The sequence below is a fragment of the Hypanus sabinus genome, chromosome 2 (genome assembly GCF_030144855.1).
Source record: "Hypanus sabinus isolate sHypSab1 chromosome 2, sHypSab1.hap1, whole genome shotgun sequence".
Lineage (NCBI taxonomy): Eukaryota > Metazoa > Chordata > Chondrichthyes > Myliobatiformes > Dasyatidae > Hypanus > Hypanus sabinus.
Window position 1 is genome coordinate 91,366,765 of NC_082707.1, and position 26,591 is coordinate 91,393,355.

The window sequence follows — 26,591 nt, forward strand, 5'->3', positions numbered from 1 at the left end:
CTGGTGTCATGTGTGCATAAAATGAATAATAATTACTGAATAATATTCACCCCTCTCTAATAGAAATTTGAACATTGCTGAGCAATTTATGGCACTTAGTCCTGGTTTATTACAGTCACATGTACAGAGATACAGTGAAAAGCTTTTGTTTTACATGCCATCCAGATAGGTCACATCATACATAATTACAGTGAGGTAGTAAAGGGAAAACAGAATGCAGAATATAGAGTTGCAATTACAGAGAAAATGAAGTACATGTAGACACAATAAAGTACAAGGGCTATGATTAGGTAAATTGGGAGATCGAGTAAAGAGTTCATCTTTTAACATTTGAGGGGTCTTGATAATTGTGGCATAGAAGCTGTTTTTGAGCCCAGTTTTTTGTGTTCTTGGGTTTTTGTATCTCTCATCCAAAGGGAGAGGGGAGACAGAAAACTGGGATGGCCCTTTACCATGTTGCTGTTTTCCCGAGCTAGCAGGAAGTGGAAAGTGAGGGATAGAGAGAGAGAGAGAGAGAGAGAGTGAGTGAGAGAGACAGAGAGAGAGACACACACACACATTAGTTTCTGTGGCCACAGAAACTGAAGAAACTTGTCCTCTCTCTCTCTCTCTCTCTCTCTCTCTCTCTCTCTCTCTCTCTCTCTCTCCCTCACTTTTCAATTCTGGTCACTACTGTGTGAGTTCTTCAGGCTGAGTGGAGTTCCAATGATTTCCTATGACAAAGACAGGGCAGCTAACCTCAGTAATGGCACGGTCAGTGTTTTATCACAAGAACCAGTGAAAATGCTTTTGAAAAGGCAAAAAAAAACACAAAATGCTGGCAGAACTCAGCAGGCCAGACAGCATCTATGGGAGGAGGTAGTGACAACGTTTCGGGCAGAAACCCTTCATGGAGTCGTCACTCCTCTCATAGATGCTGTCTGGCCTGCTGAGTTCTGCCAGCATTTTGTGTTTTTTAAAATTTATTTCCGGCATCTGCAGATTCACTCGTGTTGCCTTTGAAAAAGCAGTTCTCCAATTTCGGGGTTTCTTGAGGTCCTCCAGTTAGTGAATGGTGCAAAATGCAGATGGCGGTGACATCTGGTATTTGCACATATTTGTATAAGCAGCAACACATACACACGCCCATGCACATAAACACACGCAGGTTCCATTGAAACATATAAACATTCTACACACATATATACATTTTGGGTAGTGAAGGAAGATTTACAAGTATATCCAGGAGTTAATTATATGTTATAATTTATTTATGATCCATTAGATGTGCTATAATAGATAACCAGATGACTTTTGATTCATTTTCATTTTATTTATAGTCCAGCCCTTACTGTCCTTATAAAGGTGGTGGTCAGCTGTCTTTCTGTACTACTTCAGCTTCTGGTACTACTGGGAAGGGAGTTCCAAGGTTCAGCCCCAGTGATGTTGAAGGAAGAGCAATATACATTATTTCCAAGTCAGGATGCTGTGTGACTTGCAGCAGAATATTCAGAGACTGCTGTTCCCAAGCACTCACTGCCCTTGCCTTTCCTTGTGTGTTTGTGGATTTGGGAATATCCAGTCACATAACCACAGTGCATTTTGTGATTGGTGTACACTGAGTGCTGGGAGTGAAGGGAATGAATGCCCAGGGGTGTGGATGGGGTGCCAGTCAAACAGGCTGCTCTGTCCTGGATGTTGTGAAGCTTCTTCAAAGTTGATGAAGCTGCACTCATCAGTGAAATGTATTCTTTCACACTCCCAGACTGTGCCTTGTAGATGGGCCAAGGCTTTGGATATCAGGAAGTGAATCCCAGCCTCTGACTTGGTCTTGAGCTCACAGTGCTTATGTGGTCCAATGAGTTGATTTGCAGCTGGTTTATAAACAAATGAATAGATATATGGAAATAGGAAACAGACTGTAAACTAACTGAGGAATTTGAATAGTTTAACTATTGAATAATCAATCACTCTGATCTATGTTTTGAATGATTTGAAGTAATGCACATCAGATTCTTAAAACAATATTAATGATGTGCTTTATTATAGTAACTGAGCTCAGTCCTACTTACATAATCAAAAAGCTTGATTTGTCTTGTAAACTACAGAACTAACAAACTATATGTTTAAAAAGTGAGTTAATTAAATTTAAAATTGCCAGTATGAAAATATAGCCATTGAGTGTGCCTGTGGTTTTTAACAGTTGCTTTGAGGTTCTGTCGCATGTTGGGTTTTCAGCATTATGCCGTTGAATGTTTCGTTTTGAAAGTGAATAATATTGATGTTACTGTGTCATTTGCAACTCACTGGAAATTCAACAGGGCAACATTAAGAGCACATACCTTTTATATGCCCCATGGAATTCTTGTGTTAGGACTTGTGAGTTGATATCACTTCTTTGAAACACTTGCTGGTGGAGACATACTTGATTGCCAGAAAAGTGACCATTATTGGGTACTCCCAGAACTACAAAATCCAATCACATAGTTCTGAAATAAGGGTACTATCACGTAGGTCAAATGCCGAACTTGCATCCAAGCTCCCATACACCATTCCCTAAATTGCATCAATCCCATGTCACTCAACAATACTGCTCATAACCATCAAATTGGACAGGAAAGGCTTATCAGCATGCTGAACCTCAAAATAAAAATAAAAGGGTGTCTTAAAGAAAGAGAAGGATGTGTTTTACTGACTTGAGTTTTTCAAAGCTGTAGAGAAGGTGAGTGATGAGGGTAGAGCTGGGGATGTAGTCTACGGGGATTTCAGTAAAGTATTTGAGAAGGTTCCCTATGAAAGGCTCAACTAAAAAATTAAGATGCACAAGACCCACAGAGATTTGGCCATTTGGATTCAGAGTTGGCTTCCCCATAGAAGAAGGAAGTTTTCGAAGGGACTTTTTCTGCTGGTTCTCCAAGACTAGTGCGATCTCTGTTGTTTGTGATATACAGTACATAAATGACTTAGATGAAAATGTGGGTTAGTTGGTTATTAAGTTTGCAGTTGGTGCAAAGCTTGGTGGCATTGTGATAGTGTAGAAGATTGCCAAATGATACAGTGAGGCATAGATGAGTTATAGATAGGGGTAGAGAACAGGCAGATGGATTTTAATCTGGATACCTCAGAGATATTGGACTTTCAAAGATTAAATGTAAAGGGACAGTACACAGGACCCTTAACAACTATACAGAGGGACCTCGGAGTTCAATCCAGAACATCCTAAAAGTGGCTTCACAATTTACTAGGGCAGTGAAGAAGGCATTGAGGCACAATGCTTGAGGCACTGAAGTATTTTTAAAATGAACCTGAGACAACTCATTACCTGGTGAAGCGCAGTGAAACGTTTGAGTTTTTAAAAAGTGCAGCATGAAATGGTCCAGTAAAAAAAGAATCACAACATGTGCTTCTTTTGAAGGGACAGACGGGGTTGTGTGTAAAAAAAGGCAGAAATGGACAAATTCATGGGTTCATAAACAGTGAGTACTGGGTGATAATAATCATAAATAAGAAAGCAGAAAAGACTAGCTACATTGGAAAGACTGACGTGGTCGATTTCACGAGAAATAACTGGATTTTGTATACTGAATGGATTGAGCAGTATTTTAATGGAAGTTTAATAGTCAATGAGAAGCACGTGACAATTTTGCTGAGTGCATTGGATTTAAAGGCATACCATTCGCTTAGAAGTTTGACTCCTCCAACCAAACCAGCTGAAATGAGCTTTGCTGATATTGCAAACATAAGGCAGGAACATTGTTGATTGCAGAATACTTTAGGTTTCATAAGTGGAATCAAAAGAAAGGTCAGTCCATTTCAGCATACACAGCTGAACTGAAGAAATTGCCTAAGCATTAGCAATTTCTTTATGGGCTTTGTGATGTGGAATCTTATAAGAATGGATTCAAAAACATCTGCTAACTGAGGCACAATATACTTAAAAGATCAGTTGAAATTGCTGTGTCAATGGTAGCAGCAGACAGAGGGACAATTGAATTACATTCAGGAATGAAAGTGAACAGAACAAAATTGCAAAGTCTAAACAGAATGTGACCTGGCTGAACAAATTGTGTTACCGTTATGGTGAGGGCTCACACCAGACCAACGCTGATTTAAAGGTGAGACCTGCAGAAAATGCAATAAAATAGGACACATACAAAGAGAATGTAGGTTAGATAAAACTAAATGGGCTGCACAGGGAAGAAAAAAAGATAAAAAGTTTCAGATAAAAGGAACACTAGTCTGCATGCTGTTGATGAAAATTATAATAATAATAAGAAGAGTGATACAGGACTGAGTAGCCTTAAGATTTACAATGTGAAAATAACAATAGACAAGCAATATAACTTATATCAGAAGTGAACAGCAAATTAATTAAAATGGAATTAGACACTGGCTCAGCTGTTACAGTTGTTCTACAAAATGAGTTTGAATGGTATTTCAAAGATATTGAAGTCTGCAGACATCCAACTAAGAACTTACACTGACAATGGATAACTCCTGTGAGAATGACATAAGTAACAGTAAAATACAACAACCAACAAGCCACACTGGGCTTGTATGTGGTAAAAGCAGGAGGGCCAGCATTGTGGGGCTGTGATTGGCTGAGACAACAGCAACTTGAATGGAGATCCATCCACATGCCACATTCCCTGTCACAGGGTCTACTGAAAGCAGTGTGAATGGCCCAAGGCCAAAGAACGTGTCACAGTTACAGTTCTTTTTAGGATTTGTCAATCACTATAAAAGGTTCCTGCCAAACCCGGCTACTGTGCTCCACCCTTGGAACTCATTACTGCAGATCGGGAAGTAATGGCAATGGACAAAGCACATAAAAGAAACAGCACAGAAAAAGGCTCTTTGGCCCTTCTAGTCTATGCCGAATTATTTAAACTGCCTAGTCCCAATGATCTGCACTTATACCACGGCCATCTATACCCCACTATCTATATACCTATTCCAACTTCTTTTAAATGTTGAAATCAAACTTGCATCCACTACCTGCACTAGCAGCTCATTCCACACTCTCATGACCCTCTGAGTGGAGAAGTTTCCCCTCATGTTTGCCTTAAACTTTCACCTTTCACCTTTAACCCATGACCCCTCAATCTAATCCCACCCAATCTCAGTGGAAAACGCCTGCTTGCATTTACCCTATCTATACACCTCATAATTTTGTATACCTCTATCAAATCTCCCCTCGATCTTCTACATTCCAAAGAATAAAGCCTGAAACTATTCAATCCTTCCTTATAACTCAGGTCCTCCAGTCCCAGCAACATCCTTGTAAATTTTCTCTGTACGCTTTCAACCTCATTTACATCTTTCCTGCAAATGGGTGACCAAAACTAGACACGATAATCCAAATTCGGCCTCAGCAATATCTTATCTTCAACATAACATCCCATCTTCTGCACTTAATACTTTGACTTATGAAGGGCAATGTGCCAACTTCTTTCTTTACGACCCTATCTACCTGTGCCGCAACTTTCAATGAATTATGGACCTGTATTCTTGGATTCCTTTGCTCTACCACTCTCCTCAGTGCCCTACCGCTCACTGTGTAACACCTACCCTGGTTGGTCCTATCAAAGGGCAACACCTCACGCTAGTCTGCATTAAACTCCATCTGCCATTCTCAGCCCATTTTTCCAGCTGGTCCAGATCCGGCTGCAAGCTCTAATAGTCTTCCTCACTGACCACTACACTCACAAACTTCAAGGATCAGTATACAACCCTGAATTTGTCTTTCCCTCAGATAGCAGCAAAACAAAGAAAATCATGGAATCTGTTCAAAGAAAACCAGCAACCCACTCCTGCCTCCACACGCAAAAAAAAGCGGCAACAAAAAAACAAGCAAAAAACACAAAATTTAAGACAAAATTGAAAAATTGCAAGCATAATTCAGTTCAACTCAGTGTTCATTATCTACAGACACCCCGATTCAAAGTCGCCAGAAATAGCAATAGTAAAAGGAGCAACTGGAAACCAAAAACTCTTCAGAAGCTACTGTCCAATCCACAAACAGCAGGCCCAGAACTCTGCCACCACCCTCCAATGGTATCGAGGGAGAGGGAGAGGCACCACCCTCCAATGGCATTGGGGAGGGGGGGGGGGAGAGAGAGAGAGAGAGAGAGAGAGAGAGAGAGAGAGAGAGAGAGAGAGAGAGAGAGAGAGAGAGTGAGTGAGTGAGTGCGTGAGAGAGAGAGAGAGAGAGAGAGAGAGAGAAAATGAGAATTTGATTGCAGGGACTTTCCACTTAACCACATTAGCATCCAGATCGTTGATAGAGATGACGAACAACAATAGATCCAGAACCGATCCCCGTGGCACTCTACCAGTCACAGACCTCCAGTCAATTGGCAACCAATTACTACCACTCTCTGGCTTCTCCCATAAAGCCAATTTACTATCGCTTCTGGAATGCGTTAAATGAAGTGAATTTTGTTTATATTTATTTATGTGTGTTTTATTTTAAAAATCTGTTTCATTGTATTTTGCTTCATATTTATTTATCTGTTTATCTGTTTTTTAAGTCCAGCAAACTGAATTTACTCAAAAAGCGAAATACAAAAAGCCCAGGGAACAGAAATCTCAGCAACTTTTCCTTTTAAGAGCAGGTCAATTATTTTTGTTCAGTAAAGTGCATGAGTGGAGGATAATGACATGGAATCTATGTGCATATAAGCAACCTCAGCCCCTTACAGTATGGTGGTTAGTCTGCTTGATTGACAGGGGAATTACTCAACCAGTTCCAAACATTTCTATCAGGTTAGCAGCTGGTAATACATTGCTTCTGAAATGGAGACTCTCTGGTTTTAATGGCAAACGCAGCTACCTCTTCAAATGCAGTAAACAGCCACAGACAGCAGACCAACAAATGACGTTATTCAGTTTTTCGCCGGAGGGTGAGTGTTGCCTAAGACATCAGGAGAAATGCTGACTTTACTTTAATCATCCCAAAAGAACTGTTGCCCACTTGGACATATTTTAAGCCTCGTTCTCAAACAATATAATATTCCCTTGCTATAGAACTGAATTATTCAGCTAATGATTTGGTTCAATCAGTGCTGTGGTGCTTCAGGCCATGATTCCCTGGTTGAGAGGCAAGCTTTGAGTCAGGGCAGACCCTTCTAAGGGTGGGGTGGTGGGGGATGGGAAAGGGTATGTTGTAGGATGTTGAGGCGGGGATTAATCATCTGTTTTTAACAGAAATAAAATCAAAACGTCATTATGGCACCAATGTCTTTGCTTGTAACCATCTGTCCATGCACTTTCTGAAAACATCAATCATTAGTGAATGATTGCTTGACTGGACAAAGGGGCCCATTTGAAAATTTAGTTGAATATATTTAACTAGGCTGTAGAGAAGGGAACTAAATTAGCTCACCATTTAACAAAAAAAAATCACATTCTCCTTAAGAATTAGTACTCTTTGTTCCCTGGTGACCATATTGGTAAAGAAAGAACAATTCCAGATCCCCTTCTGTCTCTCCACCCTCCTGCACCCTTATTCCACCCTACCGTGAAACTAAAATACATGGTGGCAAAAGGTGAATCAGAATCAGGTTTATTATTATCACGGACACATGTCATGAAGTGTGTTGTTGTATGCCAGAAAGGCATAAAAATCTACTATAAGTTACAATAAAACATATATTAATAATTATTACAAAACATGGACCATTTAGAAAGCTGATGGCAGAGGGGAAGAAGCTGTTCCTAAGATGCTGAATGTTGGTCTCCATAATGGTAAGAGGTCATGTCCAGGGTGATGAAAGTCCTTAATGAAGGATGCTGCCGTCTTGAAGCGCCGCCTCCTGAAGATGTCCTTGATGATGATGTGTGACAGATCTGACTGAGTACACTACCCTCTGTAGCCCTTTTTGATCCTGCAAGGATCCTCAACTACATGTGATTATCTCACTGTTCTACTCTGTCTACACTCACAACAGCGCAAACGACATCCATAAATTTGCTGATGACACCACTGTTTTGGCGGATTCTCAAATGGTGATGAAGGTGCTTACAAGAGTGAGATAGACTGGCTAGCTGGGTGGTGTCACAACAACATCCTTGCACTCATCGACAGTAAGACCAGGAAAGTGATTATGGACTCAAGGAAGAAGAAGTCAAGGTAACAACCACCAGGCCTCACCGAGAAGTCAGCAGTGGAAAGGGTAAGCAGCTTCAAGTACCTGGGTGTCTACATCTCTGAAGATCTATCCTGGGTCCAACATATTGAAGAAATTTTGAAGAGGGCATGCCAGTGGCTATGCTTCTTTAGGAGTTGGAGGAGATCAGGCATGTCACCAAGAACTGTACAGAAGTAACATGAAGAGTATTCTAACTGCTTCCATCACATCTGTTATGAAGGTGACACTGCACAGGATTGGGAAAAGCTACAGAGGGTTATAAACTCAGCCATCTCCATCGTGGGCACTAGCCTCCCCACCACTGAGGATATCTTCAAAAGGCGACGCCTCAAAAAGGTGGCATCCTTCATTATGGATCCCTGCTGCCCGGACATGTTCTCTTTTCATTATTACCATCAGAGAGGAGGTACTGGAGCCTGAAGAAACTAACTCAGCATTTTAGGAACACCTTCTTCCTCTCCACCATCAGATTTTTGAATGGATAATAAACCATGAATACAACCTCACAGTTTTTTTGTTCTCATTTTGCACTACATAGTTATTTTTTATACAGTTTGCATTTTTTTAATGGTTTACAGTATATGTATTTATTGCACGGTGCTGCTGCCACAAAAACAACAAACTTCATGACACATGTCAGTGAAAACAAACTTGCTTCTCATTCTGACATTGGAGCCTCCATACCAGTCAGTAATGCAACCAGTTGGAAAGATCTCCTTGGTACATTTGTAGAAGTCTGCAGGAGTCCCTGATGACACACCAAATCTCCTCAAACTCCTAATGAAGGAGAGCCACTGGTGTACCTTCATCAAGAATGCTGAGCCCATGAAAAATTATCTAACATGTTGACACACAGGAACGTGAAGCTGCTCACCCTTCCAACAAATGAACTCTAAGTGAGGCCTGGCGTGAGTTCTCCAGACTTCCCCCTCCTTAAGTCCACAGTGTCTTGCTGACTATGAGTGAAAGGTTATTGTTGCAACGCCACTTACCCAGCTTTTCTATGTTGCTTCTGTCCACCTCCTCACTACCATCTGAGATTCTATCACCAGTGGTGTCATCGGTGAATTTATAGAGGAGTTTGAGCTGTGCCTAGCCCCACAGTCATGGGATTAGAGGTAGCAGAGCAGTGGGCTAAACACATCCAGGTGGTATACCTGTCTTGATTGTCAGTGAGGAGGACATTTTATTACCAAGCCACAATGACTGTTATTTACCACTGAAGAACCAGGATCAGGTTTAATATCACTGACATGTGTTGTGAAGTTTGTTGTTATGCAGCAACAGCACAGCGCAAAACATAAAATAACTATAAATTTTAAAAGGAAAAAAATATATATGTGTCTGTAGTGCAGAAAGACAGCAAATATATTGAGGTAGTTCATTGTCCATTCAGAAGGGGAATAAGCTGTTCCTAAAGCATTGAGTGTGTATCTTCAGACTCCTGTAAATCTTCCCTGATGGTAGCAATGAGAAGAGGACATGTCCCAGGTGAAGGGGTCCTTAATGATGGCTATCACCTTTTTGAGGCATTGCCTTTGAAAGATATCCTCAATGCGGAGGAAGCTAATAGAGCTACTTGAGTTTGCAACCCCTCTGCAGTGGCCCATTCAGACCATTCGATGATGCACCCAGTTAGAATGCTCTCCACAGTACATCTGTTGAAATTTGTGACACACCAAGTCTCCTCAAACTCCTAATGAAATATGGTGCTTTTGTACTTTCTTTATTGTCAATATATCAGGCCTTCAGAGATAGCTCTGGAGAAGTTTACAACCAGGAACCTGAAACTGCTCTCCCTTTCCACTGCTGGTCCCTTGATGAGGACTGATGTTTCCTTGACTACCCTTCCTGAAGTCCACAATCAATTCCTTTGTCTTACTGACATTGAGTGCAAGGTTGTTGTTGCGACACCATTCAACCAGCTGATCTATCTCTCTCCTGTACACCTCCTCATCACCATCTAAGATTCTGCCAACAACAATGTGTCATCGTCAAATTTATAGATTGTATTTGAGCTGTGCCTATCCACAGAGATGTGGGTGTAGAGAGAGCTGAGCAGTAGGCTAGGCACACACCGCTGAGATGCACCAGTGTTGATTGTCAGCAAGAAGAAGTTATTTCCAATCTGCACTGACTGTTGCAGAACTCGAGGGCCCAGTTGCAGAGGGAGGTACAGAGGCCTTAGGTTTGAAGCTTGTTAAATGAGGGATGGAAGGTGGCTCCTGGTCTGGAAGTACAGTAGTTCAGCGTGAGATACCAGATCTTGATGCCTCTGGTATGATGAACTGCAACAGTATTTCCTAACTTCTCCTGACAGTTGTATTTGGGTCCAGAGCTAAGCACAAGTGGTTTATTGGTTTATATCATCGTCACATGTACTTAGACTTAGTAAAAGCTTTTGGTCTTATGCCATCCAGAGAGATGATGCCATACATAATTACACTGTGGCAGTTAAAATGACATAATACAGAGAGAAAGTGCAGTGCAGGAAAACAAAAAATGACGAGGTGGATTGGTATATCAAGAGGTCATCTTTTAAAGTGTCAAAAGTCCATTTAAGAGTCTAATGACAGCAGGATAGAAGCAACCCTTGAGACTGTTAGGCTTTTGTATCTTCTGCCCAACAGCAGGACGTGAATCAGAATCAATAGGAGGTTTATTATCACTGACATATGAAATTCATTGTTTTGTGGCAGCAGTAAAGTGCAGGGAATAAAAAATTATTACAAGTTTAGATAATAAATAAATAATGCAAAAGAGGAATAGCAAAGTAGAGTTCATAAGTTCAAAAATCTGATGGCAGAGGGAAGAAGCTGTTTCTAAAATGGTGCGTATGGCCTCTTAGACTCCTGTACATCCTCCCTGATGGTAGTACGAGGAAGAGGGCATGTCCCAGGTGGGGAGGGTCCTCTGTGATGGATCCCACCTTTTGAGAATGTCCTCGATGGTGGGGAGGCTTGTGTCTGTGATGGCGCTGACTGAGCCCACAACCCTTAGCAGCTTCTTTTGAGCCTGTGCACTAGAACCTCCATGTCAGGCAATGATGCACCCTCTGGAGAAAATGCTCTCCACTGTAAACCTCCAGAAATCCTTAGAGTCTTTGGGGACATACCAAATCTCCTCAAACTCCTGATAAAGTATACTGAGTAGGAGGGGTCTTTGATTATGTTGGCTGTTTTACCAAGGCAGCAGGACTCAATGAAAGGGAGATTAGTTTGTGCAATAGACTGAGCGGTGTTGAATCCTGGTTAAGTCATGGATAACACGACCGCTACAAATAAGCTAAATCTGCAATGGTAGGGGTGTGTTCATACCTGTAAGAACTTTAAGTCATTTACAGCCTTGGGTGCTGGGTGATCAGATCGGTCTGCCTATTTGCAGGGCCTTAGTACCACTTGTGAAGGCTCACAATGCTAATGCACAGAGAACAGATACTGTGCAAGGTATAATGCCCGACACTCATTGAGGAGTAAACCAGAAACAATCAGAACATTTGGGTGAGAAGATGAAACTCTCACACTTGTACTCACTCAGAATATCTTATTCAATAGTGAAGTGGGGTTTCTTCGATCAATGTTCATTCCACCCAGAATACGGAACATGGTTTTTAAGCAAAACATCTGCCAGTGTTGGTAACTATATCTCATCAGATCAGATAATTCATGGCAACACTACCCTTGATATATCCCTTCTTACATTCTCTTGGCTTCTCTCTCTCAGTCTCTCCTCTCCCTCCCTGGAGTATAGATTTTACAATAGATGAAGAACATGAATCTGTCAGAGTGGATGCAATATAACAGTGCTGTGATATCTCTGTCAGTATGTTCATTGCATAGTCTTTGTTTTTACTGACGGCTGCTCTACTTATTCAACTAAATTATTTCCATCCAACCCCAGCAACTTCCAAACCCCAACTGTGCAATTTGTTTCTGCAGGCGACACCTGCATAAAATAAAACAGTTGAGACATTTATCTCCCTCAGAGGAAAAATAGCTCATGTCTGAATGGGAGAGGCATTGCAAGGTGTGGGGAACTGGCATGCCCACTATCATTCAACTCCATGGGCTCTGGAGGGCTCTGAATGAGAAAGAGTGACATTCCAGTGATCCAAGAGACTGCAGCTACTGGAATCAGGAACAAAAAATAAATTGCTGGAAGAACTTAATCAGATGATCTCTATTTCTTTGCCTCCACAGATGCTGCTTGACCCACTGAGTTCCAGCGGCAGTTGGTTTTATTTATCCCAGTGTCACATGCGGCTTGAGCTGTCACTACTTGATTAAGGCATATAATTCCACAAATTCATGAACAGTATTTATGCCTCAGAACCAAAGGATTAGCTTGCTATAATGTTATTGCCACAAGTTGGCTGCCATTCGTACAACTGCAATTATGCGACAATGAAAAAGTGCTTTGGGACACTTTAAGTGGTGAAAGGTACTGGGAGAGAGCAGGTCTTCTTCATTTTCCTTTTAGAAGCAACAAGCTGGAGATATACTTGATGTAAAAAAAATCTTACAATCAGGAGAGGAGTGCAAGAACTCATCTCCACACATTTAGATAACTGCTAGGCAAAGGTATGGAGACAACTTAAGCAGATTGTAAGGGGATTTTTATCTCAGTGAGAAATCGAAAGGGCTCAAGGGGTAAAAACAGAAACAATTGAGTGCTCTTCCAGACCTATCTGACTTTATATTTCAATCTTGCAAAAACATGTTGTTTCTAATAGCACTACCAGGCCACTACAGTGAATCAAAGTAAAGCCTCATTTGTCATCTTGCTTGTCCAGTTACAATGAAACATTGACTCTATTTCTTCCCCTGCAGATACTGCCTGACCTGGTGAATATTTCCAGTTTTCTATGTATTAATTTGTAATTTACAGCTTTTTACATCAGTTGAAATGAAGTTATTGTTGGAATGGTTTACTGTAACTTTGGCATATGCTTTGTATTTTAATGCTTCTATTTGACAAAACAAAGTTAGCTTCTGCTTACTGGCCTCACTTAAATGATTAGCTTGATGGAAGCATAGGAAATGCATTGTATACCACATCCACACCTGCCAGGCTACATCAGCTAAGCACCATCATTGCTAGCATCATTTACCGTAATGCTACTGAAGACCTATTAAACCTATAAACATTCTGGGGAGGTGTTGGATTTTGGACTAGTTATCACAACACTATAATTGCAGGCAGTAAGATATAGATGCTAAAAAAAATCATGTGCTCTCCAAGCTGTGGTATTCCAGCCAGTTTTTAGCAAGAGGCTGTAATCATTATACACACTTCAGGACACCTGGAATCTCTCAGACATTTCAGAGAAAAAGCATCACAATGATCTGAAGCTGGAGTTAGAAGAAAATGTTTGGATTTGGTGTATCTGGCAACTTCATTCCCTTTTGGATAAACAGAACTTAATTTTTGACTTGATGCAAAACAAAATCAATAAAGCTTAGTTTCGGTTTTCCCTGTGGTGAAGAGATACAGTGCAGGATTTGCAACTTGCTCATAAAATGCTTCATGTGGCTGTTGAATGTACCAGTGGCATTTGCTGTATAGTACCTCGGCTGTTGGATGAGGTGTGTGGGCAAAAAATGCTGCCAGGGTTAAAAGGTCAGGCAAAATTGCAACATGAAATTACATGTTAATGGAAGGAAAGCACAAACTTGTCTGTAAACTCTGTAGGCCTTTTATTTTGTCAGCACTGGCAAGCCTGTCATGGTTTGCAAACAAAAAAGAAGTTTCAGTTTTTAGAGCAGTGCAATGTCATGAGGGGAATGTGTAACAAAACAAAACAAAGGTGTGGGGAAGGAGAAGGTGATGATCATGATATAGGGGAACCTATTGACTCATGAATGGAATCCGAGTCAGTTATTGTCAATGTATAAAAGCACCATGCAGTGAGAGTTATGGACCTGCACACCAGCACTACAACTATTTGCCAGAGGCTCTTCAAAATAGTTTGTAACACTTTGCAAAGAAATTAAAGGAACAATTTGTTCATGAGCCCTGAAGAAGGGTCTCGGCCTAAAATGTCGACTGTTTATGCATTTCCACAGATATGGCCCGACTTGCTGAGATTACTTATTTATATATTGGGATTCAGGGCCTTCTGGCCATTTGAACCTCGCTGCCCAGCAATCTCCTGATTTAATCTGAGTCTAATCATGGGACAATTTACATTAACTTACCAACCGGTACATCCTTGGAAAGTGGGAGAAAACCGGAGCACCCAGAGGAAGCCTCCATGGTCACGGGGAGAATATACAATCTCCTTACAAGCAGTGGCAGGAAATGAACTCAGGTCACCAGTGCTACAAAGTGTTGTGATATCCACTATGCTACTGTGCCATCTGAGTCCTCCAACATTTGAAGTGTGTTGCTCTGGATTTCCAGCATCTGCAGACTTCCTCGTGTAAAGGAATAATCTTTTCCCGTTGAATAGATTGGGCTGAGTGTGATCCAGTAGTAAGTCTCTTGTTTCTGCTTTATGGCAAAGAGCATGAAAACGGGAGGAACACTGAATTAATTCAGATGTTGTCCAGGATAAATTCACTCTCTCTACAAGATTAATCAGCAAAACAATCCACGCACAAAACAGATTTCATACTTAAAGAGACTAAAAGTTAATACATCTTTTAAATCAAGTCTCACTTTGCTAGACCACCTGAGAAACCAATAGAGCTTGATGAACACAACTAAGTCAACATCTTCAAACCAAATCAATAATAATGCACACAAAGTTCACACACTGCAGATAACCTATGACATGCCTTCTGTAAGATAACACATGCAAAATATCTATTCACCCAATTAAGTAACCCAGTATTTATTATGCCACAGTTTTAATAGTAAAAGCTGAGATGAATTGATGAGATGTAGGATTGACTAAATGAGTTGTTGATGGCTGTCATGCCCTCAGTGGGACGATGGGCCCTCTTTCATGTTGCATACTTTCATGGCTCCATTTACTGTATGTATATAGTGGGTGAGTTATACCAGTACAAACTTTTCTGCAATTTTTGTATCTACAGAACTTTATCATTAAATTCTAATTTGCAAAAGCCTTTTTCAAGATCCAATCTGGATGAAGGGTTTTGACACAAAACATTGACTATGCATTTTCCTCCTTGTACGCTGCTTGATCCACTGAGCTCCTCTAGCATCTGCAGTCTCATGTCTCCATTTTGATGCTCCACTGCAAACTCTCTTCATGGTACACTGACTTCGAAGAAGTTGTCTTCCTTTCTTCAAGAGGAGTTCCATGGACTTCCTGGCACTCCTCCCCCTCTGTCTTCCCTGCTGCTCTTTGATACCGTCCAGACAAAGGATTGTGACCAAAAATATCAACTGTCCATTTTCCACAACTTAGCAGTTGAGTTCCTCTAACATCCCATGTGCAGTTCCTTTTAAGGTCTGCTTAACTCATTTAGGTCTGCTGAGCTCATATCGAAACACTCCCCAGACAAATGGGGACATCCTGTCCAGCCCTCTGTTTCTAGTCCAGGTACATATTTTATTCTTGATTGCAAGTGTTCAATTCTCTCTTCATGGAGGTGCTCTCTGGTTTATAGACAATCATATTCTCCTCTCTTGGAGTTGGTCCTTTCTTTTTATTAATTTATTAGGATATAGGTGACTCCCACAAGAGTGGTATTCATTGATCATTCCAAAATGCCTCTGAGGAGGTAACAGCGAACCAACATGCATCTACAATACTGTGCAAAGTGTTAGGCACATAGGTGGCTAAGACTTTTGCATGGTACAGGCAGGTGCAAATAAAAGCAAATTTCATGACATACGTGAGTGGTGATAAACCTGATTCTGATATGGATCTCTATTATGGAATGAGAGTGGGAAGGGGGCAAGAAGAGGGGAATCATAGTTGTAAAAAGGGGAAGGGAGCGAGGAGCACCAGAGAGACACTCTCCAATGATCAATAAACTAATTGTTTGGAATCAAATTACCTTGCCTGGTGTCTCAGGGCTGAGTGTGTCACCCCTGCCCCCCACCCCCCACCCAGCACTCCCTCTCTGCTACCTGTCCCACACTCCTCCCATGGTGCTCCATCCTCACCACGTGAAATAAAAAGGGACAAATGTCCATGCAGCAGGTTTGCTAGAACTGTTGGGATTGATGGTATGATGGGAGCCAGAGTGGTAGGTCAGTTGGTGGAGCAGTTGGTGTAAAGGTAGATTTGCAGGGAGACTGTGAGGAAGGAAGGGCACAAATATTGTCACTTGGATGGGTTGAAATGTTTTTACTGTAATGGAAGTAGTATCAGGAATAATTGTGATGATCTTGGAGCAAGGTTCAGTCAGTACATGGAACTACGATGGTGTGGCCATTACAGGGACCTGGCAGACACAAGAGTAGGAATAGTTCATGGATGTTCTGGGGTTTAGATGCCTCAAAAGGGACAGAGAAGGAGGTAAAAGAGGTGGAGGAGTGGTATTGCTAATCAGAGATAGTACCACAGCTGCAGAAAGGGAGGATGTGCTGGAGGGTTTGTCCAGTAAGTCAGTGTGAATGGATGTAATGAACAGTAAGGAAGCAATCACTCTTTCGGAAATATTCTGTAGGTTCCCTAGTAGCAACAGGGACACTGAGGAACTGATCAGTAGGCAGATTTTGGAAAGGTGCAAAACTAATAGTCTTTATCATGGATAACTTCAACTTCCCTAATATTGATTGACCAATGTTGAGGCTATTAGGCAGGAAATTGGAAATGTAAATTAGGAACAGAAGGGGTGGCACGGTAGCACAGTGGTTAGCATAACACTATTAGAGCACCCGATGAGCGCTGATGAAGGGTCTTGGCCCAAAACGTCAACTGTTTATTCTTTTTCATAGATGCTGCCTGACCTGCTCCTGCTTCAGCACTGGTTCCTCCAGCATCTTGCGTGTGTTGCTTTAGATTTTCAACATTGGAAGATTTCCTTGTGTTTGTGAGTCTAATGTGCTAGAACATGTCAAGGTTGAGGAAGACTTTAGAGGTTAACTTTTTTTAAAACATTGGAATAGATAAGAACCCAGGGCTAGATAGGATATTCCCCAGATTAGAGGTTGTTGCCCCATTGGCAATGATCTTGGTGACCTCACAGACCATAGGAGTAGTAACATAAGATTGGAGGATAGCAAATGTTATTCCTTTGTTCAAAAAGACAATAGGAATAACCCTGGGAACTATAGACTGGTAAGTTATGCAACAGTGGTGGGAAAACTATTCTTAGATGCAGGATTTGTGAGCATTTGGAGAAGCATCACCTGATTAGGGATAGAGAACATAGCTTTGTGAGGGCAGGTCGTACCTTATGAGCCTGATAGATTTCCTTAAGAAAGTGAGAAAACAAATCGATGAAGGTGATGTATATGGATTATTGTGAAGTGTTTGAGAAGGTTCTGCATAATAGTCTCATTCATAAAGTCAGTAGGCATGGAATCCAGGGAAACTTGGTTGCATGGATTGCTGTCGTAGGTTACAATGGGACATTCATAAGATGCAGAGCTGGGCTGAGAAGTGGAAGATGGTGTTCAATCGAGACAAGTACACTTTGGAAGACAAAAACTGAAGGTGGAGCACACGTTTAATGGGAGGATTCTTAGCAGTGTGGAGGAACAGAGGGATCTTGGGGTCCACATCCATAGATCCCTCAAAGTTGCTGTACAAGTTGACATGGTTGTTTAAAAAGGCAAAAGGTGTGTTGGCCTCTAATGATCAGGGGATTGAGATCAAGAGCCACAAGATAATGTTGCAATTCTATAAAGCTCAGGTTAGACCATCCTTGGAGTATTGTGTTGTCTAGAAAGGATGTAGAAGATCTGGAGAGGGTACAGTGATTTACCAGGATGCTGTCTGGATTGGAGAGCATAACTTATGAGGAAAAGGTTAAGCTGCTAGGGTTTTCTTTTTCGGAGTGAAGAAGGATAAGAAGAGATTTGATAGAACTGTATAAGATGACTGTACACCTAGATAGGGTGGGCAGCCAGTGCCTTTTCCCCAGGATAGTGATAGTTAATACAAAAGGGCATACTTTGAAGGTGATTCCAGGGACTGCCTGAGAGGTAGGTTTTTACACAGCGAGTGGGATCTGCATGGAATGCACTGCTGGGGTGGTGGTAGTGTCAGATACATTACGGACATCTAATACATGGATAAACGAAAAACGGAAAATCATGTAGGAGGAATTGACCTTGGAGTAGGTTAAAATGATTGCACAACATTGTGGGCCGAAGGGCTTATACTGTGCCGTTCTGTTCTCTGGCTTCTGCCGACCATACGCATTGAACAGCAACTGTAATACTATCCTGAGCAGCTGCGACAAATGCCCTGGCTTTTGGTTCCTCAACTCAGGATCACCAGCTGAACTGTTTAGATGGCCTTCTCTCAACTTGTTCAGAAAATCTACTAACCCCTCCCTCCACCACAAGAACACACACAAAAATAAGGAGTAGGCCATCTGGCCCCTCAATTCTGCCGCATCATTCACTGCAAACGTGATCGATCTATCTTGCTTCTTCTTCCCACAGATGCTGTCTGCCCTGTTAAGTTCTTCCAACCTTCTCTGATTATATTTCAGATCGTGTCTATGCTCCTTAATCTTCCTCTGGACCTCTTTTTTCTCAGTGTTGTAAGGTGCAACATCGAAGCTGTGAGTCAAGGACCTATTTACGTCACAGACCGCCAATTAAAAGAAAAGAGGATTGGGAAACTATCTCCTTTAAATTGTAATTGATATCAAGCAAAGTGAGTGAAGAGAACAGAGTTTGTATCAGCTGTCCTTATTAAAACTATCTTACTCACTTTTGCCTGGATGTGTGCGTGTGGAAGGGTTAAATGAACGCACACCTTCTGAGTGGGACCTTAGCAGGACGAGGAGGAGGGGGTGGTCTTCGCAATCAGCGACAATAAAAAAGGGGAGGGGTTTGATAGAGCTTCGCTTCTTTTTCATTGGCTGAATCTGAGTCTTTCGTAACATCCTGTGTCAGATGGGGAGGGGAAGAGGGAGTGGAGGCGGGGTTGCAAAGCTCCATAGCGCACATTCTGCACAGAAAGAGACTGAGGCAGTTTCGGTGACTCTCTTTCTGTCTGTGTAAGGTGGGCGACTTCATCCACCAGCCATCTCCGTCTCCACACTTCATTTACTCCGCGGATCTAATACCATCCGCGCAGCCACAGACAAACAAACAGAAAAGGTCTGGAATTAAGGGGGCAAAAAGCATCCAGGGATTGTATTTATTTATTTTGGAACAGTATTTTGTCCGCGGCATTCTTTGTGTGTCTATGTGGGTCTGTTAGTGTGCGGGAGCTCCGGATTTCTCTGTGACAATGAATCCGTTTATATCTGTAAATCCTTGAGATGGAGTGAAACTCAGGTTTCTTCACCGAAGCTTACAAGTCAAAACCCTTTTTTATTTTTGAGGGAAGAAGAGAGCATATTGGATTTCACCCCCCGCCCCAGCAGCGGATTGGGAAACTATTATTTCGATTGCATCGTTGTATGTGCTTTGATTCGAGCTTATGAGAATCTGACTGACTGGATCCTGCTTTATCTCGTTTTCGGATTTTCTCTCTTTGGGTTTGTAAGATACATTCATACACACTGTTCATCGCCCGTGTGAAGATGCTGTGGATTTCATTCAGCCTGCCTTTCCTGGGGTACCTCGTCTCTATCGTTCACGGGGACCAGAGACCCAGGAGTTGCTCCGACATGAGGTATCTCTACAGTTCGAAGGGATTCGCAGTGACTGGGGTGCCTTCAAATGAAATCTCCGGTAAGCGATCGCTAGAGAGACGCTTGAGATACCACAGTCAAAAAGGCGAGGCTGATAACTCTTCTGAAGGGCACTTTAGTTTACTCGGGGTTGGGAAGGATGAGTATCTTTTAAAAATAAAACTAACGTACTGATGTGAAATGCATTGGGGATGATTGGGCTAGCGGAATGAGATTGGGAATGCAGTGGAACTCTTTACAGTTTGGTTTGCCTGGGGAGTTGAGAACTGGAAAGTTAAACGTTATTTTTGGATTATCTGTGTGTGTGGGTCGGATGGGGCTTTGGAGTTGAGGCCGAGTCTGCAGAGTATGAAAAGCCCCTACTTGTGCGCACTTGGCGTACTCTTTTGTCGGGGGTTAGATGCGATTTAGAAACGGCCCAACCCCAGCGAAAAAGCCCGACCCAAGCAGGTTTGAACTGCCCAACGTGGAGGGAAGGGGACAGGCTGGAGGGATGTGTGGCTGTTTGCTAAATTCCAGATTTAATTGCCAGACTAAAACATTTACCTGGTTTGGTGGGGCGTTTTGGATGGTGGAGAGGAGGAAGAAAACCCATTTTCACTCAAAAGAAAGCCTCTAAACTCTACCAGGCTGAGGTCCTTTTGTTCAGGAAGAATGCCATGTGGCTTCGCTTTTTTCTGCGTGAATTAAAAAAAATGTCATCTGGGAGTTAGCAGGCAGGTCCCATTGTGTCCTCTGACAATGGATGGGTTTACCAGGCCATTCTGGCAGGAGCTGGTGCCAGCCAGCGGGCAGAGCCTTCTGTAGGGGTGGTCCCCACTCTCGGTGTTGGCCCCTGGGACAGCTTTGATTTCAGCTGTTTGAAGTCAATGCCCCCCTCTTCCCCACCCACCCCCTCCCACACTCCCATGTAATCAGAGCCGCGGGTGCGAGGACAATAGCGATTACCGCAGAAGGATGACTGCCGAGCGCTCTGCTGGGCATTTTTACCGGGGAGTAGTTTTCTGGCGACTGCCTTTGTTGTGGCGCGGTTAGGGATCAATGTTCTCACGGTTTGCTCATTGAATTTCGAGAGGGATTGAAGGCGGGGTGAGGGGGAGGGAATGAAGAAGAGAGGAGGGGTATTTGATGCATTTTGCAGTTCGGGTTAAATGCAATTGGCACAGTGCAGAGGAAACCTGCTCAGAGTACAGGGGTCCATGTGTCCATTTATACCCGCCTCTTTCCCCCCGAAGGCGTGCACACTCCACTGTTGGAGTAGCAGGTTCTGAGCGGGGTCTTGGAAGCGTGCCGGAATGATCAAATCTCATGAGGTGAGACTGGACAGGTTGTCCGGCTGCATGGGGCTTTACCACCCCTGCTAAGCGCTGCCCGGCGTGTGCAGGATGAACTGAGTGCTGGTTTGCGTGAAGAAATCTGGTGGGGCATTGTTAATCCTGGGGGCAAGTTGCTGTGTCCTAGCCGGGCTGTTTTAATTAGCATTGCTAGAGGCTGGTGAGCAGGGGCACAGACCGCTCCTCCCCCCCCCCCCCCCCCACTCGCCCGAGTTCATTGCAAAACCTACCCTTTTTATGCCAGAACTGCAGAGATAACTTAAATGAGTGGACTACCTTCCTGCCCTATGAGCCCTCCAGTCGTGAACACATCACTGCTGGGTGGAGCTGCTTTGTTCTCTCTCTTTCTCTCCTCTCTAGTCCTGGGGCCAACTCAGATTAAAGAAAAATGTTACCCTTCTAACAGCATCAGTTGTCCGGGCAGTGCACTTAGCTCTGGGCAAGACAACCGAAGTTCATACACACATGCACTAGGAGAGTGCGATGCTGTCTGGTGATGTTGTCTTTGAGAATTGATGTTAAAACTAGACCCTGTATCTTTAATTCAATGGGTATAAAAGGTCCTGCTTTCTCCTTGATGGCCTTGCCAACATTTTTACTCACCCTGTTTGGACTCGCCTTGCTGTGTCCAAACCAGCCACTGCTTTTCCCCCTACAATTGTATTGTAGTCTGTTCTGCCAAGGTATTTGATTGGCAGCAGAAGTCTCACTCCTTGAGGGTGTGAAATGTACCTATTCTTTGTACTCGTATTTCTGAAGTGCCTTTGGGGTTGTAAGTGTGTAATTCAAGCTGAGTTTATTGTCTTCTGCACATGCACATGTATGCAGAGTTGCAATGAAAAACTTTCTTGCAGCATCACCAGCGCACAGAATCATGTGAGCAGGATTCACAAAAAAGTGTAAATCAAGTAGGAATCATACTAAGTTTTTACAAGAATGAAACAGAACAAAACAAAATATCTATTTTAATGCAAAGTTATCGGAGTGCCAAACTCTAGTCGTTAGGGTTTTGCTGGTCAGTTCTAGAACAGAATGGTTGAAGGGAAGTAGCTGTTTTCGAACCTGTGGTGTGGGACTTCAGGCTTCTGTCTCTCCTGCCCAGTGGTAGCTGTGAGAAGAGATATTGCCTCCTGGAAGCAGTACAGATGACAGGAAGGGTCGTGCCTGTGATGCATCCAGTCCAGTGCTCCGCATCTTCCATTGTTCCTGCGGTCCTTTTCAGAGCAGCTCTCAGTATTTTGAGCCAAAGGACAGTTTCCTGGAATCATTTTGCCTGAAGTGCAATATCAGTAGATATTAGGCAGCTGAAACAGTGCATTTTGGCGTTTTACCCTAAGCATAAAATCTAGCAGTGGGACCCAGATGCCCTATCTTACTGCTCAGATCCTGACCATCTTCTGCTCCATTCCATTTCCCTCTGCAATGACCAGTCTTCCCCACACCACCTTGTTCCCATCCCATTGCCCTCTCCTCACCCTACCTTTTCTCACCTCCCCTTGAACTCCCATCTCCTCCTCAATGTTCCGTATCGTCCCAACCCCAGTGCCAAATGCTATCGTTTCTCCATCCTGTCTCCCAGTAACCCTGAGCTCCCCTGTACTAACCCATCTCCCCCCCACGTTGCCCCATCGCCATCCTATATCCCTTTCACTATCACAATTTCCCTGCACTGCCTCATTGCTCCCCAGCACCTCATGCCATCCCTCTCTCGATCCTTCCTACCTCTTTCCATCTCAACCACTATCAAGGACACGCATACAGACAGGTGCCTGAAAAAGGCCAGCAATATCACGAAGGATCTCACCCACCCACCTTATGGATTGTGTCCCACTCCCATCAGAGAAGAGGCGCCGTAGCATCCACACGTAGACTTAAAATTAGTTACTTCCCTCAAGCTATCAGCCCACCCATTAACCCACCATACCACCCCCCCATAACACTGCATATACATCACCTAGTGTCAATTTATGTACATACAATCAGTTTATGTATATAACAGTTACTGGTACATTGTGATGTATAGAATCATTTATATTTATTGTTTTTATTGTGAAATGTATATTTTTTATGTTGCTTTGGATCCAAGGTAACAATCATTTCATTCTAACAATCTTGAATCTGCTCCCACCATGCAGTCCCACCCAAAATGCCCCATTTCCTCTGCAGCATGCCATCTGTCTCCTCCCTCTGTGACCTGTTACCCCTCTATTTTCCTCCCATCCCTGAGCACTGATAGTTCCTCACCTGTCACTCATCTTCCCCACACAGCCCCTTGCTGCCCACCTCCTTCTTTCTTCTCCCACTGCCCAACCTCCTCTTCTCTTGCACCTCATTTCATCCCTCCCCTGTTCTTCATCTCTCAATTCTCCCTCGGATCCAGCTCGTGACAACTTCTCAGTAGTGACTCATGTTAATACTACTAATCCTAACACATTTTATGGTTATTTCTTCATACATTTTGACTTGCAGTTGGGTATCAGTCAAGGTAAAGGAGTTGTGTGGGAATGAGACGATTGAGCAGGGAGGGGATGATGTGCGAGTCGTGCAATTGAAGGAGCATCATTGGTTTTGTCGCATCTTCAGGAGATGCATTGAGGTTATGATGGAAACACTCGGCAGGTTGGGCAGCATCTGTCAAGAGAAAAACAGTTCACGTTTCAGTTCAAGAGCCCTTTCTCACAATCAGAATAGTGAGGGGAAATGTGCATACTTTAGGGGGAGGGGTGGAATTGTTAGTGACAGTGCAAAGACCAAACTTGTTCCAGACTAGTGGTGGTGTTGTCCAAGAATGATGGATGTTAGTCACATCTGATCTTCTGAAGGAGAAGTATGTAGAGGCAGATGACTGAGGGCGAGAAGATGGGGAAAATGAACAATGCTATAGTACAGAATATTATGCAGAATACAGCAGTTACTGGGAAATATTTGACACTCAAATTGATCTTGTTTCCCCTTTGCTTCCAGAACTCTCTCCTAGCTGGCTGGGGGGGGGGGGGTGGTGTTGGTGGTGGAGAAAGATGGTGGCTGGGGAAGGTAGGTGATTACATGTTAATGTAGCGGTGTGCTACACGCAGCGCTAAAATTACGTCACGGAGTCGGTAACTGCAGTCGAAGGAAAAAATTTTATTCGAAATCCTCAGCCTCACTTTTAAGCCTCCCTCAACCTGCCCCCCATGGCGCAGAGGCTCCAAAGCTCTGTGCTCGCAAACCCCCGTAGGCTATCTAATTGTGAGCCGGTTCGGATGTGCCAGGAAATGGGTCGCCACATAAACACACCTCAATGTTTACAGTTAGTCTATGACTAGTATAGAAGTGAAGCATGTAAAGTCCCGATGATGGAAATTTTGTCAATTACTTGTATGCTTCTCCCAAGTGAGATCCACATCCCATGTGGCAAGTCCACTACTTGTACGAGTGGGTAGTGTGTTCTGTTGCATGTGCATTTTTACAATTTCTCTCAGTTCCATTGGGTGTATTTAAATGAAATGTTCATTTTCTGGCTGCACTTCTGGGGATATTAAGGATGTTAGTTGTAAAAGGCTATAAGAAAACTTGCACTTCATTTTCACTTCAGCAGTGCATACTTTCAATGTTAATGTCATTTTAAAAAGAGTCGCAGTGACAGAAATGCACTGATCAACACACACACATACCTGACCTTGTAGAATTAGTAAAAATTACATTCCTTCTCTCTGAATATGACTTTCATTTTTTTTCCTGCTGGATGATCTAGTGGAAGGAGGTAAATGTCCTCCAGGAAACTGATTACTGGTCTGTTGGTTCCAGCAGATAACTTCCATAACAGTTCTTTATATTTATTTGCCCACACCTGGTGGCCATGCGTTCATCAATCCAACCTGTTCCATCTGGTATCCCCCCTCTAAACCTCTCTGTGTAGTCACCCCTCTTCTCTAAAGTAACCGTTGTCTTGAATCAAATCTTTTACCACTCCTTCCCATCCGGACTTCATTGTCAGAAATCTTTTCTGAGGTACAGTACATGTTTGTATGGATAATTTCAAAATGTCAGTGTTGCTGTTGAGTGCTTTTAGCTGCAATCAGTGTCCCTGTCCCTATTCATGCAATCAACTACTGTACAACTGATTAATTTGTCTGTGTCCATGTACCCTTTTATTGTTTCTGTTGGCTTAGGAATATGGTACCTATTGCTGTTCACTTCTAAGTTTCTTTTGAAAAGGAATACATAAATAGCATAGTTCAACGCATGAACAGGCTGTTAAGACCACAATATCTGTTTGGAGTACAAATGTCAAACTTAAAGTGAAGTCTGTTCTGCCTGCACATGATACAGCATGGAATATGCCCTTCAAGCCAAGGCATCCAGCAATCTGCCAATTTAACCCTAGCCTAAACACAGGACAATTTACAATGACCAATTAACCTACCAACCTGCATCACCTAGAGGAAACTCATGCAGTCATGGGGAGAACGTACAAACCCCTTACGGGCAGCAGTGGAATTGAACCCAGGTCATCTGTACTGTAAAGCATTGTGCTACCCATCCCCTCCGCATATTCACATCGCTATCTAAAAGTCTGATAAATCATGTCTGCTTCCACCACTACTCTAGCAGCCCATTCCAGTCACTTCTCTCTGTGTAAAAATTAATATCTTGCCTGGCATATTTCCCTTAAACTCCTCCCCTCACATTAAATACATATCCTCTATTATTTAAAAGAAGTTGCATTGGTACAGGCATCTCAGACTTGCACAATTATGATGTATTCTGGTGAAGCACCTAATACAGTTTATGTTGCACCAAACAATAGTACCTGTGTATATAAGGTTAATGTCTCTGGCTCAAGAGATGTTGATTAACATTTGAAAATTCCCATGCTTCTTCAGTCAAATTAGTAAATATGCTGTTAAATTGATCCTATTTTTTTTCATTCCTTTGGCAGAAATGCTGATTTTCTATGCTGAATGTTGATGTGCCTTACACATAAGAAAGTGGATCAGAGCCAGCACTAACTAAGCTCTGTGGCATAGCAGAGGTCTGTTGACATGCTTCCTCGTACTAAAGCAGTGTGGCATTGAGTACGAAGTAGCCTTGTCTGGGTTTTGGTCCATATTGAACTGCTTTCACCGTAGGCAGTGACTTGAATTGCCTCCCGTGTGCACTATTCCAGTTATCCTAGCCCAATTACTGGTTTTTACCTCTGGTGCTTGTTCAGACCCTGAGAGTTCATTACCCATCTTAGACCAAGTGAGACAGCTTTCACCTACATCTATCCTGAGTAGCTGTTTTTTAAGTTCTAAAATTTCAAATCTAAGTGGAGTGCACTCTTTCTAATACAAGAGCTTTATGTAAGCTTGTTCATCCCTTCAGTTTTTGAACTACTCCTGGCAGCAGGGTGGGGGGAG

The 26,591-nt window shown here is 42.7% G+C and overlaps 1 protein-coding gene and 1 long non-coding RNA gene across 2 annotated transcripts in view; one reads left to right on the forward strand and one right to left on the reverse strand.

The window, feature by feature from the left end:
- The first annotated feature begins 19,167 nt into the window (after positions 1-19,167).
- Positions 19,168-26,591, forward strand: part of gpc1b (glypican 1b) — a 201,080-nt gene continuing 193,656 nt past the window's right edge. The window contains exon 1 of the mRNA XM_059950446.1: positions 19,168-19,913. Within this exon, the coding sequence (XP_059806429.1) occupies positions 19,763-19,913 (151 nt within the window). The 5' untranslated portion in view covers positions 19,168-19,762. The remainder of the gene's footprint in view (positions 19,914-26,591) is intronic.
- Positions 22,231-26,591, reverse strand: part of LOC132381167 (uncharacterized) — a 28,717-nt gene continuing 24,356 nt past the window's right edge. The window contains exon 3 of the long non-coding RNA XR_009507962.1: positions 22,231-22,480. This is a non-coding gene — a long non-coding RNA (uncharacterized LOC132381167). The remainder of the gene's footprint in view (positions 22,481-26,591) is intronic.